The sequence below is a fragment of the Chrysochloris asiatica genome, unplaced genomic scaffold (assembly GCF_000296735.1).
Source record: "Chrysochloris asiatica unplaced genomic scaffold, ChrAsi1.0 scaffold00036, whole genome shotgun sequence".
NCBI lineage: Eukaryota > Metazoa > Chordata > Mammalia > Afrosoricida > Chrysochloridae > Chrysochloris > Chrysochloris asiatica.
This window is the reverse complement of record NW_006408554.1, coordinates 5,514,496-5,533,866: the sequence shown is the minus strand read 5'-3', so window position 1 is coordinate 5,533,866 and position 19,371 is coordinate 5,514,496. Positions and strand designations below refer to the sequence as shown.

Genomic DNA, 19,371 nt, shown 5'->3' with positions numbered 1-19,371 from the left:
AGGGTTTCCGAGGGTGTAAATCTTTACGGGAGTAGAAAGCCTCATCTTTCTCCCGCGGAGCGGCTGATAGTTTCGAACCGCTGACCTTAAGGTTTGCAGTCTGATTCGTAACCACTACGCTACCAGAGCTCCTTAACAGGATGGTACAGGTACATATATTTATATCAGTATAAAAATCTTAAAAACAAAGAATTCCTTCATGATTCAGGACAATAGTGTAATACTATTATTCATGGGTATACATTACTCATCTCTCTGTAGCATGTGGTTTTTAGCTTCACTTTACTAAGAGGGCATTGCTACTAAGGTTTCATTTCATACATGCACGAGTTTATTTGAAACGAAATGTGTTTAAATAAGTCTCTGGGATCAGGGGAAGGCTACAGAAAACTTCTGTCAGTAATATACTCTCTTAGTCTCATTAGGCTGACTTCCAAAAGAGGTACAATCAAAACAGAGGCTTCTGAGAGATCTGCTGGCCAAGTTAAATTGAAGACAGAGAGGTCAGTTCAGAAGGTTATGAGGACTATTTTTTGGTATTCAAAAGGACTAATCTTGATATTGATTTTCTTGAAGGACACAGGACAATCACAGGGGCTTTTTAGAAAGGATAGTGAGATTAAAAAAAAAAAATTGAGAAATCGCACGAGTGAGACAAAGGCCAGAACAGTGTGAAGAACTTTTATTTTCCCAATCCTAACAACAAACCTGCTCATCTTTAAGGGTAGCGAGGTTTGTCCTACAAGAATTTCATTAGGAAACTTTACCGTCCTGTTCTCGCCCCTCCAGACTCCTTTTTGTTCCCAAACTCAAAGTTCATTTACAATCAACACAACTTGAGTCCCTTAAGGATGTCCAAACTGCTGTTTTGATATGGTTTAGATTAAAGAATGCAGAATTCTTCAAGGAAGGGTTAAAAGAAACAGAACCACAGCTTTGAGAAAAATATAAACCTAGATGGAGGCTATGAAGAGAAAAACTACTAAGGAGGCTTCAAAAAGTTTGTGAGAAATGGAACTAAGAGAAAATGGATTTGTTCCACAAACCTTTTAAGTACCACCTTCTTGGCCTCAGATTTTGAAGCTTTTGTTGAGTAAGTGTTTCTGTAACTGTCGCAATACCTTTTACTTACCCTCATACATACATAGGTATTGCAAAAAATATATATTGAAAAAGTCGAAGAAATAAAATTCAAATTATGTTCCACCATTCAGAGAGCCACCACACTATTCACACACATACAAACACACGCATATAGTTATATACACATGAATGACCTCTCCCCACTTTTACAATAAACTATGATTACACTGAACATACTATTCTTTCATAACCTACTGGGGTGTTTTTTTCACCTAGCAAACACTGGTTTCAAACCATTTAAAAAATTTGTTTGAATGTCTGTATGGTGGTGGTGGTGGTTATGGTGGTTCTGACTCAAAGTGATCCTTTGGTGGTGGTGGTAGTACTGACTCATAATGAGCCTGTACAGGGTTTCCAAGGCTGTAAATCTTTACAGGAGCAGAAAGCCTCATCTTTCTTCCACGGAACAGCTGGTAGTTTCGAACTGCTGACCTTGAGGTTAGCAGCCCAACTTGTAACCACTATGCTATCAGAGCTGCTAGAATGACTGTATGGTAAACTGCAATATAGCAATGTTGTTTTTATTGTTGTTAAGTTCTGTCAAGTCGGCTCTGACTCATAGTAACCCTATATAGGTTTCCCAAGGGGCAGCTGGTGGCCTTGAACCACCAGCACTGTGGTAAGCAGTTCAGTGCTTATCCTACAGTGCCACACCAGGACTCCAATACAGACAGTACCTTTCATGAAATTCTATCCTACCCTCAGTTCCAGATCAGTACTCTTCCTTCCTCCCCCAGTCCTTTCTGCTTTCATTTGATTCTTGGTACAGATCTCTTCAATACTGGTTTTCCCTGTGTTCTGTCTTCTTCTCTATTAAACCTCCCATGCCCACCTTCAGGTTTAACTTCTTATGTTGTTGTTATGTGCCGTGGAGTCGGTTCTGACTCATAGTGACCTTGTACAGGGTTTCTGAGATGGTAAATCTTTACGGGAGCAGAAAGCCTCATCTTTCTCCCGTGGAACAACTGGTAGTTTCAAATACACTTTCAAAGTTTCCATTCCAGATCTTTCCTGAGCTCCAAACCTTGAAGCACTTGACATCTCCTGGCAAATGTTACCTCACCTTCAACATGCTCCAAACTGTGGTCACCATCTTTCTTTTTCAAATCATGTTCCTCTTGTGTTGATTCTCTCTTAACTTTTTCTACCAATTCTAGTTCATGAATGCCTTTTGAATCTATCACCTTTCCATAACCATCACCAGCACGTTACTTTTTGTTGTTGTTAAGTGCCGTCGAGTCGGTTCCGACCCATAGCGACCCTGTACAGGGTTTCCGAGGGTGTAAATCTTTACGGGAGTAGAAAGCCTCATCTTTCTCCCGCGGAGCAGCTGGTAGTTTCAAACCGCTGACCTTAAGGTTCGCAGCCCGATTCGTAGCCACTACGCTACCAGAGCACGTTACTTTAGGTAGTCAATATTTCTTGCCCAAATTAATGCTCTGGTAGCGTAGTGGTTACGAATAGGGCTGCGAATCTCAGGGTCAGCAGTTCAAAACTACCAGCTGTTCCACGGGAGAAAGATGAGGCGTAATGCTCCCGTAAAGATTTACAGCCTCGGAAACCCTGTATAGGGTCGCTATGAGTCGGAACCAACTCCACGGCACATAACAACAACAACAACAATGCTTAACTGGTGTCTACATCTCAGTTTATACCCCCTCCAATCCATCCTGCCACCAGAGTAATGTGTCTATTTTGTAAGCCAGATCATGTAACCCCTTCCTATTGCATTCAGAATAAAATTCAAACTCCATGCACGACACACGTATCTCTTTAGATTCTAGCCTCGCCTCCCTCTAAATCCACCCCTCACTGCTTACAGCATCCATATGCACCAGGAATACTGAGCCATTAGCAGTTCCTCCAAAACTCCAAGTCCTCTGTGCTTTGGTCTTCTTCCTCAGAGTGCCCCATCTATCCATTATCCCTCTCCCTAGTTCTAGACATGCTTTATCCTTATTCATTTACTGACAAGTCCAACCACTGCCTCCAGGAAACTTTCCTTGTCCCCTGCTCTCACTGGATCGCTTTCTAACTGTTCTTGGTGTTCCCTGGGCTTCCCACTGGCTTTATCAAACTGAAATGCAATATTCAGACCATTAAGCCCCAAACCAGGATCATTCTCATACACCTACGAATCCCTAATAGTATCAAGTATATTGCCTGACTTAAGTCAAATTTCAATAAATGTTTATATAAGAAGTAATGCATATAACAAACACCATTCAGTATTATAATCTCCTGTGATCTAGTATCATTAATATAAAAGTTGTGAATTTGAATACATTTTATTCCTACTTACGAGTCCTGGTGTGGTGCTGTGGATTAATGCTCTGGACTGCAAGGTCAGTTTGAACTGCAAAGTTGGCAGTTCAATCTCACCAGCCACTCCTCAGAAACCCTATATAGGGTTGCTATGAGCCAGAACCAACTCTATGACACTTAACAACAACAATAAGTACTCTTAGTTGTGGTATATAAGAAATAAACTACTATGAGGGCTAGATTAAATCAATCACAAAGTTATCAAAGTGTAAAAAGTGTTTCCAATTAAGAGGTTTTATACAAGTAATGAAAATGGTTAATAAGAATTATTTCTACTAGAAATAGTTTATAATGGAAATAGCCCAAGATGGACAAAACAATAATCATGTCCTTACAGTCACTTTTATTATCAATGTTATTTTACGTTTGGTCATTTTATTATCACTGATGTGAAACATGAGTATTCTGCTTGTCTAAGGCAGACTTTATTAATGTAAGAGAAGTTAAAAACTAACTTAAGGATTTACTTTATTTTGCTTTACAGAATGTTATTGTTGGTGTTGTTAAGTGCCATGGAGTCAGTTCCAATTCATAACAACTCTGTATAGGGTTTCCAAGGAGCAGCTGGTGAGCTTGAACTACTAATCTTATAGTTAGCAGTCCAGTACTTATCCTACAGTTCCACACCAGGAGTCCAGAATATTTAGATTAATGTAGATCTGTAGCTGAGCATAATATTTACTTAGGGTTGGAAACATCTCTACAAACAAAGAGGAAATGGGAAGAATTGTGAACATAATAAAGATAATTTAATAGAAGAAATAGTAAAGAAATAAACACGAAGTCTTTTGACTTAATTCTTATTATAGGATACCAACATTTTCCACAAGCATTTCATCACACTGAATAGAACCAACAGACTTGCAGTAAGTGGCTCTGAGCAAAACCATATTATATATACTTATTGTAGGACAGAAATTCTGGTATGGCACTGTAGGATAATGCACTGGACCACAAAGTCAGTTTCAAGTGCAAGGTCAGCAGTTCAAATCCATCAGCCACTCATCAGAAACCCTAGACAGGATTGCTATAAGTCTGAACCAATTTGACAACACTTAACAACATTGTAGGATAAGCACTAAACTGCTAACCACAAGGTCAGCAGTTCAAACCCACCAGTGGCTCTGCAGGGGAGAGATGAGACTATCTCCTTTCATAAAGATTAACAGTCTGGGAAACTCTTATACAAGGTTGCTATGAGTTGAAATCAATTTGTTGACAGTGGGTATCAAACAACAGGATGCTCAAACACAGCTAAGATGAGAGGCTGGCACAGAACTGAACGATGTTTCATTCTGTTGTACATAGGCTTGTTCTATTATACATAGAGATGTGTGTGTGTGTGTGTGTGTGTGTGTATGTGTATATATACATACATATATATAGACATATACACACACATATATATACACACACATATACACACACACATTGTAGGATATTTATAAACTAGAAAAATGTTTAATATTAATGCCAAAATCTAGTATTTTATCCTTACCTGAACCTGAGAAATTGTCTAAAGACCCGTCTGCTGTTGTTGAAGCTATTTCACTGCTGCTCATTGGTTCTGTTTTAACTACAAAAATAAACAATATATGTCATATAACCAATTGGCAGTTATTTATTAAGACACAGTTAAGAAGATACAGCATTAAAAATAATGGCATAAAATATTTTTTAAAACAATCTTTTCCTATTTGAATAGAAATCAGATTAAACATTTTAGTCGAATATTTCTTAAAAACATTCATCTGAAGTCTTTTTTTTCTCCCTAAGAAAACAATCCATTGTGACCAGTTACTCATTAAAAGAAATTCTTTAAACTAAAAGCAATTAAATTTATTGAAATCTTACATACTTATTAAATTGCTTAAGATAAGTCATTTCTCTCTTAAAATAGAAGTAACTTGGATATGAAATCACTTCATAAGGTGTGTGGAAAATTTTGTTTAATTTAGCCAATTATAGTCAAAATGACAGAACAAGACGTATCGAAGTAGAAAATATGCCACTGCCCTTAATACCAACAGCTTTTCATGATGCTCGAGGACCACCCCATGCCCACCCCACCCCCACATTTTCCTTTTCCAGCAAGGGTGAAAAACAATGCTCAATATAATGGATTGCTGCCACCTAGCCCTACCTATCCATTTATCAATATTTTCAGTGTGTTTGGTACTAAAACTATACTAAATGTAAGAGAGACAGAGAAATTTTCCATTACAAATATTACTAATAGTAGGCAGTTTGCAGAATACCTATGTAATCTTTGGTTAAAGCCCCTTTGATCTGTGAAAAAAATAACAACATGTAGATTTAAGCTATGTTGTTGTTGTTATGTGCCGTGGAGTTGGTGCCGACTCATAGCGACCCTGTAAAGGGTTTCCGAGGCTGTAAATCTTTAGGAGGAGCAGAAAGCCTCATCTTTCTCCTGTGGAACAGCTGGTAGTTTCGAACTGCCAACATTGAGGTTTGCAGCCGGATTCGTAACCACTACGCTACCAGAGCTCCTTTAGTTTCCCTAAAATAAAGAGCTTCATTGAGACTTTCTGCTCCCGTAAAGATTTAGAGCCTCGGAAACCCTGTACAGGTTGCTATGAGTTGGAACCAACTCCACGGCACATAACCACCACAGAACATACTCCTGGTGTGGCGCTGTAGGATCAGCATTGGACTACAAACCACAAAGTCATCAGTTCAAGCCTATCGGCATCTCCTTAGATACCCTATACAAAGTGACTATGAGTCAGAATTAACTCGACAGCACTTAACAACAACAACACAAAACAGAAAAGTCAGACCACCTCAGAATATTTCATCATTTTTTTTTTTTTGTTTATTTTATTATTTTTTTTTAACAGGGAAAGACAGCATTATTGTTTTCCCTAGAAAATGCTGCTGAGGTGATATCCTTGAAATTTGTCAACCTCCACTGGTGAATTTGTTCATTCTTATTAATAGCTGTTCAAGAATAACACCATAATATCCTAGAAGTCATCTAATAATTAACAATGTGGTTTCCAGCATGAAGACTCCAGCAAATAGAACACTTGGGAAGGCTTCTCCCACAAAATAACCACATACTTGTACTATAAGAAAGGATGATAGAGAAAATACAGGTTTTCCTTCTCTCAACAATGACAATCTCTTAAAAACACAAAGCAAAACACAAATTTTCCCTGCAGCTCCATCCAGTTGGTTCTAACGCATAGCAAGCTGTTTGTGTCCAAGGAGTGGCTGGTGAGTTTGAACTGCCAATCTTGTGGTTCAAACCGACCTTGAGGTCAAGTGCTTATCCCTATGGCGCCACATCAAGACTCCCTGCAGCTCCTAGGCCTTCTAATAGTTTACTAATGCATGAGTATTTTAAAAATAAGCATTATGAATAGATGCATCAGATAGTCACTAACAAAAAACAAAAAAGTAATTATTTAGATTGTTTCTTTACTTGGTTAAAAAAAATAGAAACAGTGAGTCTAATGGAAATCATTCTGCCTGATTATTTTAATGCAGACCAAACAACAGTTTAACTGGAGTTTCACTTTTCTGCCAGTTGTTTTGTGTTAACAATCTTAGTTGATGCTAATCCATGTCGACATGAGCCTGGGATTCCCTTCTCCCTCTATGCCACCGCACACCTTAAATGATCTCTCTGTCTCCCTCTCTCTCTTCCCAACCATTAGAGAAGCACAGTTTTAAGAAAGCAGGTATGCTACAGTTCGGAAGGTTCCTGTTCAGCTATCTACATCATAACCCATTTCCCTTAAAAAGAACTCATATATAAATACAGAGAGACAGGAAGTCAATTAAAGGTTACCAAGGGCTAAGGAGGTAAGCAATAGGGAGTTATTGTTTAATGGGCACAGAGTTTATGTTGGGGATGCTGAAAGAGTTCTGAAAGTACATAATGGACATATTGTGCAACATGTAAAAATAATTAATGCCACTGAATTGTACACATAAAAATGGCAAATTTCACGTTATGTGTGGTTGGCACCTCGTAGTGGATCTGAACAGTAAATCTTTCAGTTAGGAGTCTAGCACTTAACCATTTGTATCACCCCACAATAAAAAAAAGTAAAAAAAAAAAAATCAAAGGAAAACAAAACTACCAATAAAAAAAAAAAAAGAAAAGAAAATCATATGCTGCTCTGCCCTGTGCATATGAAGTAATAGTTCTATTTTATTCTGTACTAGACAGACCACTAAGGAGCTCTGGTAGCATAGTGGTTACAAATCAGGCTACTAATCTTAAGGTCAGCAGTTCGAGACTACCAGCAGTTACACAGGAGAAAGATAAAGCTTTCTGCTCCTCTTAAGATTTACAGCCTCAGAAACCCTATGCAGGGTCGCTATGAGCACCAAGCATACAGACCACTACTGGGATTATGAATTCAGAATCAATGAGCCAAAGTTTAGAATTAGACTCAATGGGATTAAATCATATAAAGTACCTACTATGTGTCAGATTCTGTATCCTTTGTTGCTGTTGTTGTTATGTGCCATGGAGTCAGTTCCGACCCATAGCGACCCTGTACTGTGTTTCCGAGGCTGTAAATCTTTATGGGAGCAGAAAGCCTCCTCTTTCTCCTACAGAACAGCTGGTAGTTTCAAACTGCTGACCCAGAGGTTAGCAGCCTGATTTGTAACCACTAGGCTACTGGAGCTCCTTCTGTATCCTTTACACAACTCTAAAAATAGATCTTAGAACACACCAAGAAAGTTTTTCATTAAGTATTTTTCCTGCTTGTTTCATAACTAAAAATAGAAACTCAAAGGGGTTAAGAAATCACCTAAAATTTCACAGCAAAAGGCAGAAATGGGATTTAATGTTGGTCATTTAAAACTTCAGGAGTTCCATTTTTAGCACACTCAGCTACTATCAGAAAGGCTGGAGCTCTGAATCCACCCAGAGAGAGGCACCTTGGACAAAGGCCTGGTGATGTACTTCTGAAAAAGCAACCGTTGAAAATTCTATGGAGCACAGTTCTACTCTGACATACACGGAGTTGCCAAGAGAAGGAATCAAGTTGAAGGCAGCCAATTTGGTTATGACTCTCAGCTCGTGAACAAGATCTGAATAAATGGCAAGTGACACTTTCCAGTAAATAGTTATTAGACAACAGAGCAAGGCACTAACAGCCAGGGCCACACATTGGTGACACAGTGGAAAACACAGACCCTGTATAGTCCTTGTCCTCCTAGACCAGAAGAGTTTCCAGCCTAGTGGACTCTCTAGAATATCTGAACGAAGTTTCCTGATCCAGTGTTAAGGGAGAATATGGAAGAAGAAATTCCTTCAGTATGAGTCTGAAGTCCTTGCCAGATCTAAGGTCTCAAACAGACTATGGACTATAAGGTTACTTTGCAAAATCTCTCCTACTCCTGGCCCCTTTTAAAAAAGAAAGAAAGAAGCAGAAATCATATACTGCTCTACTCTAGACTCAGCTATTCTCCATATGATTAGGCCAAATCGAATGTAGCTTTCACTCCCAGGAGGTACATTCAATTATACTTGAAATTCTATTAAAACAAGGCAAAAAAGAGTAGAAAAGAAAGGAAGAGGATACTTTTTCTTGTAGGTCCTAAGCACATAGCTTTTGCCATTGTCTAAATATACCCATATATACACTAAGGAATAAAGAGACTCTCTTTTCCCAATGGATCCAATTTTTTAAAAGGGCTCACTGTTGCAGAGGATGTACATTAAGTAACTATCAGGATATTCATGATTTTATCAGGTACTGTAATTGAATACTTTGGTCACCAGGGATCTGATTCTAAAGAGACCGGTGATTTATTGTGATGTTAAATAGTTATTGAATGAAAGCCCAAATGAACAGAGATGACTTCTGGCTCTGTTGGGGCCAAGCATTCACTCAAACAAAAGTGAAAAATCTAATCTCCAGCTACCCAAACCTTACTCATCTTTACTAGCACTAGCAGGCTTGTGCATAGGCCGTCAATGTTATAGCAGAGTCCTGCTCCAAGATTTTAAATAAAAAAATACCACCATCTGAAAAGACACCCACTATGAAAGATCTCAACTGCGAGCGTAATGGTTCAAACTCACCAGCTGCTCCTCTGAAATCTTTTCAGTGTTGCTGTGAGTCACTACTGACTTCCATGGCACTTAACAACAACAATGAAGTATCTATTTTCCTCTAAGTAAATCACTGCAGTATTATTTTATGTCCACCACATTTTTTTCTTCTTCTGGATCTTCAGTCTATCAGAAAACAACTTTGGTTCTTTGCATTCCCTCATAAAAGTTTCTCTTTATCTATGACCCAAGGTTTCCAACACTTTATCTGATAGGAGTCCTGGTGTGGCACTGTGGGTTAATGTGCCAGTCAAAAGCCATTTGAACTGTAAGGTCAGTGGTTCAGGCTCACCAGTCATTCCTTAGAAACCCTGTATAGGGTTGCTATGGGTTGGAACTGACTCATGGCACTTAACAACTACAGTAACATCTGTAGACTTGTGTTGTTAGTTGCGGAGTCAGCATTGAACAATGGTGACCTCATGCAAAATGGGATCAGAATGTTGTACTCCCTAAGATTTTTACTGACTGAGTTTTCAGAAGTATGTTGCCAGGCTTTCTTATACTGAAGGATTTAGTCTTCCTTTAAAAATATTCAGAGATTTCCCTTACCTTCTTTATCTCCCTGATTTCCACAACTCTTTTACCCAGACACACACTCTAGGCCTGAGATACACGGGGTAACTTGCTACTCTCCAGGTATAATGCAAACTTCCAGCCATCAACATCTTCAAGATCCAGTATTGGAATCACTTGCTATATGACTTTCTAAAAATTATTTGATCACTCTGAACTTAATTATCTCATATCTAGAGTGGAAAAAAGATGATGACTACAAATCTAACAATCATGAGGATGGTGAATGCCTGGGCAGCGTCTTGTTCTGTTGTACATAGGGTCAGAATCAACTGACCAACTGTTGAGTTGACTCGTGAGTCAGAATCAACTTGACGGCACCTAACAACAACACATTATAGGAATGTTATCAGAATTCGTCAAAATTTATGTAAACTGCTAGGCATAAAGTAGGACTTGAAACTGTAGTTATCATCATCATCAGAAGTAGTTGTTGTTAAGTGCCATTGAGTCAGTTTTGACTCACAGTGACCCTGTCTAGGGTTTCTGAGGTGCGGCTGGTGAGGTTGAACCACTGACCTCACGATTCAAACTGACCTTGCAGTCCAGCGCATTAACCCACAGCACCACACTAGGATTCCAATTAGAAGCAGTAGTAATGTTATTCTATTTCTGCTACACTGAATGGTTTTCTTCTTTCTAGTTGGTAGTATTTCTACCAGGGAGCAATAGAACAAAGGATTAAAAGTTCCAGTTCTGGAATAATCAGATGAGTTTTAATCTAGCTTTGCTAATTAATAATGTGAACCTCAGGTAAATTACTTAGTTTAGGCGTAGCTCGGTTTCCTCATCAGTAAAGTGAAGATAAAATGAGATAATGCTTATAATTCATTTAGTACTCTGCTAGGTCCAAAGCTAAAACTTTTATAGTTGTTCTATTTCTATAGTTCTGTAGCCATTACCATACTGTTATTGTTAGGTGCCATCAAGTCAGTTCCAACTTATAACAACCCTGTATATGGTCTCTGAGGATTTTGTGGTTCAAATGAGCCTGCAGTCCAGAGCTTATCCTTTATCACCTCTCCAGGATTCTAGATATTATTATACTGTTGTTAAGTATCATCGAGTCAGTTCTGACTCACAGCAACCTGGTTTAGGACTTCCAAGAAGCAGTTGGTGAGCATGAACCCCCAACCTTGTGATTCAAACCTACTTTAGAGTCTAAGGATTTATCCTACAGCACCACACCAGAACATGTATTATTATATGCACCCTTAATGATAAAAATAGAAGTATTTCTTAAAATACAAAAGGTGTTGTTTAGTGCCATTGAGTTGGTTCCAATTGACAGTAACCCTATATAGGATTCCTGAGGCTGTACATCTTTGTGGGAACAGAAAGCCTCATCTTTCTTCCATGAAGCCGCTGGTGGGCTCGAACAACTGACCTAGTAGTTCACAGTCCAGTGTTTATCCTACAGAGCTACTGAGCTCTCAAAATACAGATTGTTGTTGTTATGTGCCGTGGAGTTGGTTCCAACTCATAGAGACCCTGTACAGGGTTTCTGAGGCTGTAAATCTTTATGGGAGCAGAAAGGCTCATCTTTCTCCCGCAGAACAGCTGGTAGTTTCGAACTACTGACCTTGAGGCTCGCAGCCCAATTTGTAACCACTACGCTACCAGAGCTCCTTCAAAATACAGATAACCGATATTAAATCTATAGCATAAACTTCACATTAAATTTAAGCTTAACCTCTGAAAACAAAATGAGGAAAAGAATCTAAAGTTAACTGACTTGTATAACAGTCATGAGGACATCACCAAAATCACATAAAGGTAATTTGGCTATAACTCAAGAAAGTAGAACTAAATCATGATTATATTAAGAAAGCTTTTATCTCAGTAATTATAGTCATTGTATACTTTTTCTGAACAAACAATCTAGCAGAAGAAGGTGGTATACATGGCAACTGTCATGGGGAATTCCAAAAAAAAAAAAAAAAATGTGCCCATCTCTCTCTGGCTCTGTTGGGAGAAAATATACTGTGACTGGTGGTTATGAGTTGGGCTGTTAATTTCAAGGTCAGCAGTTTAAAACTACCACCTGGTTCCATGGGAGAAAGATGAGGCTTTCTGCTCCTGTAAAGATTTACAGTTTCAGAAACTCTATGCAGGGTTGCTATGGTCAGAACTGACTCCACAGTACCCTACCACCACACCAGCATCTTCCTTCAGCATACACTGGAGACAAACCTATCAAACAATTACGACGTGGTGATGTTAGCTATCAAGACCATCACAATACATCACAACTGACTTCTATGTTCCTTAAGCAACCTCTGGTTATACAGTGATTATTGTTGTCATTGCTAGGTGCCATCACGTAGGTTCTGACTCAAGCAATCTTGTACAGGGTTGCGAGAGTGGCTGGTAGGTTTGAACTGCCAACCTCATGACTACCAATGCACAATCATATAAACATGACAGGGCTTCAAAAAAGTTAATAGGAAAATTCCACTATCTTTTAACCCCATTTTCCCACAAACTTTTTAGAGCCAACTTGTATATCTATAGGGAGATAATGGACTAATCAGAGAAATATTAAGCCCATTTAATTAGGTGTACATAAATGAAGAGGGCAATTAAATCAAGTTAACTCCCAAAAGACAACTATGAGCGCTAGACTGGGAACCAGCCTCTGAGTTATAAACAACTCCCTGAGGAAACACACACCGAAGGCACCTACCTAGGTGAGTGGCTATGCTAGACCAGTGAGAATGGGGAAGGAAGTCACAGGAACAGACTGACTGAGTGTGCTAAAGTCAATGCTTTTCTATATTCATTTGAGCATTCCTAGTGGAGTCCTGGGGTGGCGCTGTGGGTTAATACCAAAGCCGTTTGAACTATAGGGTCGGCGGTTCAAACTCACCAGTTGCTCCTCAGAAACCCTATACAGGGTCAGAATCGACTCAACGGCACTTAACAACAATGACAAGTGCTTGATAAAGAAGCTCTGGTAGCATAGTGGTTACGAGTCGGGCTGCTAACCTCAAGGTCAGCAGCAGCGTTCTGCTCCTGTAAAGATTTACAGCCTCGGAAACCCTATACAGGGTGGCTATGAGTCGGAACCAACTCCACAGCACATAACCACCACCAGTGCTTGATAAGGAGTCCTGTTATGGCGCTGTGGGCTAATGTGCTGGACTGAAAAGTCAGTTTGAACCATAAAGTTGGTGGCTCAAATTTATCAGCTGTTCATCGGAAACCCTATACAGAGTCGCTATGGGTCAGAACCAACACGACGGTACTTAACAACAACAATAATTCCCCTTTCCCATCACTTGTCAATTGCCTGAAACCATTTCCATTGAGTTTTTTCCACTTTCCTCATGTCCCGAACCACACCTCCTCACTCTGCTGTTTCTCACCACATGCTTTCACCTCTACAAAGAAGGATGAAACTGCACTTAATCTTTCAATTACCTTCCTGCAACATGTCCTCAGTTTTCAGTTTACCCAGAGGTGCCTTAGAAAAGGGCCCTAGTAATCTCTGGTAGCGTAGTGGTTACGAATCGGGCTGCGAATCACAAGGTCAGCAGCTCGAAACTACCAGCTGCTCCGCGGGAGAAAGATGAGGCGATCTGCTCCCATAAAGATTTACAGCCTCAGAAACCCTGTACAGGGTCGCTATCGGTCGGAACCGACTCGACGGCACTTTACAACAACAACAATCTGTTTGCCAAAAATCAGGCACTGAAAACCCTAGAGAGCACAATTCTATTATGAGCCACATAATGTCACCATGAGGAGAAGCAGACTTAATGGCAATTGGTTTGGTTTTGGTTCATACAATGATATTCCACTGTCTGGTTAACTGGTTTCTCATCATCGTCAACCATTCCATCTCAAGAGGCAACTTCTTTTCTACCTACGAAAACAGACAGATCCCATCTAATTTTATAAATGTCATCTCTCAAATCAAGTTTTTCAAACTGTCTTCTCTCCTTTCTTTCACTACTTACCTTTAAAATTCCTTATCACCTACTCTATCTTTAATCTTTCACATCACCCTTTTTATGCTTACTCTTTCCTAAAATGACTCTCCTAATTATCCAACACAAACTGTTCTCAGTCCTGATTTTGTTTAATTCTTCTGTAGAATGTGCCTTCCCTCTTCTCGCCATTTTCCTCATTATTGCTCAATATCAACACAGCGATATAGCTACCTTTCCCCTCACATGTCTCCTGTTGATTTTCTTCCTTCTCCTGTAATTATATAATTTGACATTTCTTTTCTGATATATAGATGATATAACCTTGCTTGCTGAAAGTGAAAAGGACTTAAAATATTTACTGATGAAGCTCAAAGACCATAGCCTTTGGTATGGATTGCATCTCAATGTAAAGAAAACAAAACTCCTCACCACGGGACCAATAAACAACATTCTTATCAACAGAGAAAAGATTGAAGTTGTCAAGGACTTCATTATTCTTGGATCAACTATCAACACTCATGGAAGCAGAAGTTAAGAAATCAAACGACGTATTGCATTAGGCAAATCTGCTGCACAAGACCTTTTTAAAGTGTTGAAGAGCAAAGATGTCAGCTTGAGGACTAAGGTACGCCTGGCCCAAGCCATGGTATTTTCAATAACCTCATATACATGTGAAAGCTGGACAGTGAATGAGGAAGATCTTAGCGGAATTGATCCTGTTGAGTTATGGTGTTGGAGGGGAATACTGAAAGTGCCATGGGCTGCCAAAAGAAAATCAACAGATCTGTATTGGAAGAAGTGCAGCCAGAGTGCTCCTTGGAGGCCAAGGTGGCCAAATTTTGTCTCTTATACTTCAGATGTATTGTCAGGAGGGACCAGTCGCTGGAGAAGGATATCATGTTTGGTTGGAGGGTTGAAGAAAAAGAGGAAGACACCCAACATGATGGATTAGCAAAGTGGCAGCATCAATGGGCTCAAGTGTGGCAACAATAGTGAGGTTGGCCCAGGACCAGGTAGTGTTTCGTTCTGTTGTGCACACGGTTGCTATGAGTCAGTACCTACTTGATGGCACCTAACAACAACAAAAAGTTCTCATACAACCATTTTCTCTCACAACTATTTCTTTTATTGCCACAGTGTTTTGAAAATCACCTACATACAAACAACTCCCACATTTCTATCTACACCTACACTTTTTCAAATGAGTCAACCATAGCATACAAATTGTACAACGTAATTGCCTAAATATGTGTCAAACTCAACCTGCTCAAATATAAAGGCATCATCTTTTTCCTACTGGTGGTGGTGTGTTATGGAGTCTGTTCCAATTCATAGCAACCCTGTACAGGGTTTCTGAGGCTTTAATCTTTACAAGAGCAGAAAGCCTCATCTTTCTCCCATGGAACAGCTGGTAGTTTCAAACTTCCAACCTTGAGGTTAGCAGTCTGACTCATAATCACTACACTACCAGAGCTCCTTATAATTTTTATCAGTCTAATCTTCACAGCACGATTTATTTGTCAGTTTGTCATACTGTATTGGCTTACATGTTTCTATGATGCTGGAATCTATGCCAACAATATTTCAAATACCAGCAGAATCACACTGATAGGTTTCAATGGAGTTTCTAGATTAAGACTGATGAGAAGGAAATCAGTGGTTTGAATTCCCCAGCCACTCAGTGGGAGAAAGATGAGGCAGTTTTCTTCTGTAACAATTTACAGCTTCAGAAACCCTGTGAAGCAGTTCTACTTTTTCTGGTAGGGTCACCTAACAACAACCACAACCCTTCCTTTAAAAGTTGTCACATTGGACTTTCAGCCTCTACTGTTTCTGCCTTAATCAGAGATACTAGTCTTTTCAAAGCCCATAGAGAGTCATTCCTGATGCTGAGCTATTTCCTATTTTCTCCTGGATTAACTCCCCACCCTTTAGCTGTGTTTTCAAGATCCTGTACATCCTAATATCAAACTTCTCCCCCAACTAATTCCCATTTCTTCCACAGACATTTTGTACAACAACTAATAATGTACAAGGGCATGCAAATATGTATGGTCTCATCTAATTGTCCTAACTTTCCTATGTGATATCATTATCCCATTTTACAGATGCCAATGCCACATGTAATATTTCCATCTGACTAAATTCCACAGGTACTTCATGGTTCTACCAAAATCTCATCTGTTTAGTTAATTGTTCTCTGATCTACTACTCAGAGTTTTTGGGTTTTTTTCTTCTCACTTGAAGCATAAATCTGAACTTGTATCTCCTTTAGAATGCACAGCCTATTCTACATCAATTTACAGATTCCTGGTGTTGGCACTGTAGGATCAGCACTGGATGCAAACTACAAGGCCAGCAGTTCAAACTCACCAGCTGCTCCTTGGAAACCCTATACAGGGTCATGAGTCAGAACCAACTCGATACCACTGAACAACAACAAACGCCTCAGTTTAACGTTCATAAAGTTATACATTTTAACTTTAAACATTTATGGTAAAACTTGTATCTTTTCACATTTTTACATCCCTACAGAACTTCAATGCTTGACAACTCAAAGTTGATCAAGGGAATGAAGGAAAAAATATGCAACTGACTTAAAAATTTTTTTAATTTATTTATTGCAATGACCTCATGTCACTATGCATTGGGCAATTAAAACATAAAACATGAGATATTTTATTCCTCCCAAATTACCACTGTTAACTTATAAGCAGGTGCTTACACAGTCTCTCCCCTACAGAATGCATGTCAGTTACATTATTTTGAAGAGATTACTGTTTAGAGAAGATCTACTAGCCAAAATAATATCCATTACTGGAATTTTTGTATGTTTATAGAGGACTCTGTCTGAACCAGTTAAAAAAAGGGGGGGGGTGTGTGTGTTCAAAAATTGCCAAATATTTAGTTATTATTCATAGTGTATTGCTACCCAAAGATAAGTATTGGATATTACTGCAAATAAGCATTAAAAGAGTACTTTCTAAAGCAATGAAGCCAATAATTATACTGCAGAGATCACAAATACGTACTTTCAAGGCAAAAGAAAAGCAGTCTTTGTAATGCATTAGGCTTGAATTCAATGACAGTATCTTTCAGATTCAACAAGTTTCTCTCTAGCACTCAAACCATGAGGCAGAAGTGAAAATGTTATGTTTTCACAAACTGTATCAAATGACTCAAAACATGACATCAAGAGATACTAAAAGACATATGAGAATAAACAAAATTGGTTTATGAGATACAAAAGTAGAAATGTGAAATATTTTTAAATGTATACTTTTATTTGATATAATAATTTAAAGGCATATAATGTGATTAATAAATTAACTATAAGTGGCTCTTTTACTACTTCCTCTTAATCCAAAAGTATGTATATAGCCATGAACTAAATGTTTTATCTTTGGTCAATGCCCATTTGGAAAATGAGAGATCCTTTTATGTTTAGATTAGCTCTATACTCTGGCATAAGATAATTATCCCTTCAAAATTTCAAGTTAAAATAGTCTTCTTTTTCTTAAAAGAGGGTAGAAAAATATGATCTCTTCCAAATATCATACATTATATAGCCTTAAGAAAACCACATGGACGCATATTGACTAAACTTGAACTTAGAATATGAATGGCTATGGAGAACTACTTCTCAATTTCAAAACATGTTATCCATTGGAATTATAGCATGTTAGAAGAGACTTTTACAAGGTCTATGGTGCGGCACTGTGGACTAATGTGCTGGATTTCAAAGTAGGTTTGATCCACAAGGTCAAGTTCATCAGCTGCTCCTTGAAAATTCTATACAGGTTGCTATGGGTCAAGACTGATTTGATGGCACTTAACATTAACAACAAGCAGATGTAAGGGAGCACTAGTGGTGTTGTGGGTTAAGTACTGGACTGCTGACTACAGGTTGGCAGATCAAACCCACCAGCTGCTCTGAGGAGGCAACAGGAGTCCGTCTGTTTCCCTCGAGATTTAGAGCCTTGAAAATCCTATGGAGCAGTTCCTGTTCTGCCCTATAACGTCCCCATAGAGTCTGAATGGACTCTACAGCAGTGGGTCTGGTTTGGTTTATGCAGATGTCAGTTTGAGGATTAAGGTGTGCCTGACTAACTGGACAATGAATTAAACCAAAGAAGGACTGATGTCTTTAAATGATGCAGTTGGTGAGGAATATTAAATACACCAAGGACTGCCTGAAGAACAAAGAAATCTGCCTAGGAAGAAGTACAGTCAGAATGTTTCTTAGAATTGAGAATGATGACACTTGATCTTACCTACTTTGGGCATGTTATGAGGAGGGACTCGTCTCTGGAGAAGGACATCATGCTGGGTAAAAGTGCAGCAAAGGTGAAGAAGACCCTCAACTATATGGATTAACACAGTGGCTTCAACAATGGGCTCACACATAGCAACAACTGTGAAGATGGCACAGGATCTGTAGGATAAGAACTGGACTACAAATGTCGGAAGTTTGAGCCCACCAGCTGCTGTGGAGAAGAAAGATGAGGCTTTCTGCTCCCACAAAGATGTACAGCCCCCAAAACCCTTGACAGGGTAGCTCTGAGTTGGAACCGACTTGAGGGCATACAACAACAACAACAGCGTATGTTAAATGGCTTCCTTTATCATCTATCTCCTGTTTTTACTATTCCCATTCCCATTACACTAGCTCAGGTTCCTAACCCATAAAATCTGTAACTTGCATGAGCCTCTGTACTGCTGCTTGGGCTCCCCTCCCTGCTCCCAATCCAATCTATCCTTAAAATTGCTGCCAGATTAATATCTAAAACCGTTTCACCATATCACTCCCTTGCCCAAAATATTCAGTGGATTCTCTACTGGCTCCAGGATGAAGTCCAAATTCCTTAGCCTAACATTCAGGGTCCTCCACACTTTGGCTCCAATTGATTCTTCCAGCCTTGTCTATTATCAACTCCCTTTTAGTCTAAACTGGTCTCCTCACAGTCTCCCAAACTATCCTAACTTTGTTCACATTGTTCCCTCATTTAGAATGCATTCCATCTCCTCTCAACCTATTCAAATTCTACCCATTTCCCAACACTCAGCTCAGATTCCATCTCCTCCTTGAAGCCTGTCCAGACCTCAGTGAGCTGAAGAGCTCTTTCTTCTGAACTCTGAGAGCACTTTGTTTGTATCAGTCGCTTCCAACCTTCTTGAGAATGAAACTCTCTTTCTAACATCAAAATATTTCAGAACCCCAATGATAGCCTATTTGTAATCTGTTGATTGAACCAGCACATAACAAAAACCTACTGTGTGTTTATAGAC

General features: G+C 39.1%; 1 protein-coding gene across 7 annotated transcripts in view; it reads right to left on the bottom strand.

The window, feature by feature from the left end:
- EYA1 (eyes absent homolog 1 (Drosophila)) overlaps positions 1 to 19,371 on the bottom strand; it is a 217,598-nt gene that overhangs the window by 177,361 nt on the left and 20,866 nt on the right. For 5 of the 7 annotated variants that reach the window (XM_006860020.1, XM_006860022.1, XM_006860023.1 and 2 more), the window contains one exon: positions 4,967 to 5,044. In XM_006860020.1, coding sequence (XP_006860082.1) covers positions 4,967 to 5,044 — 78 coding nt within the window. Of the gene's footprint in view, positions 1 to 4,966; positions 5,045 to 9,100; positions 9,116 to 19,371 lie in introns of those variants that run through there. The other 2 variants (XM_006860025.1, XM_006860026.1) reach the window with 2 other exon arrangements.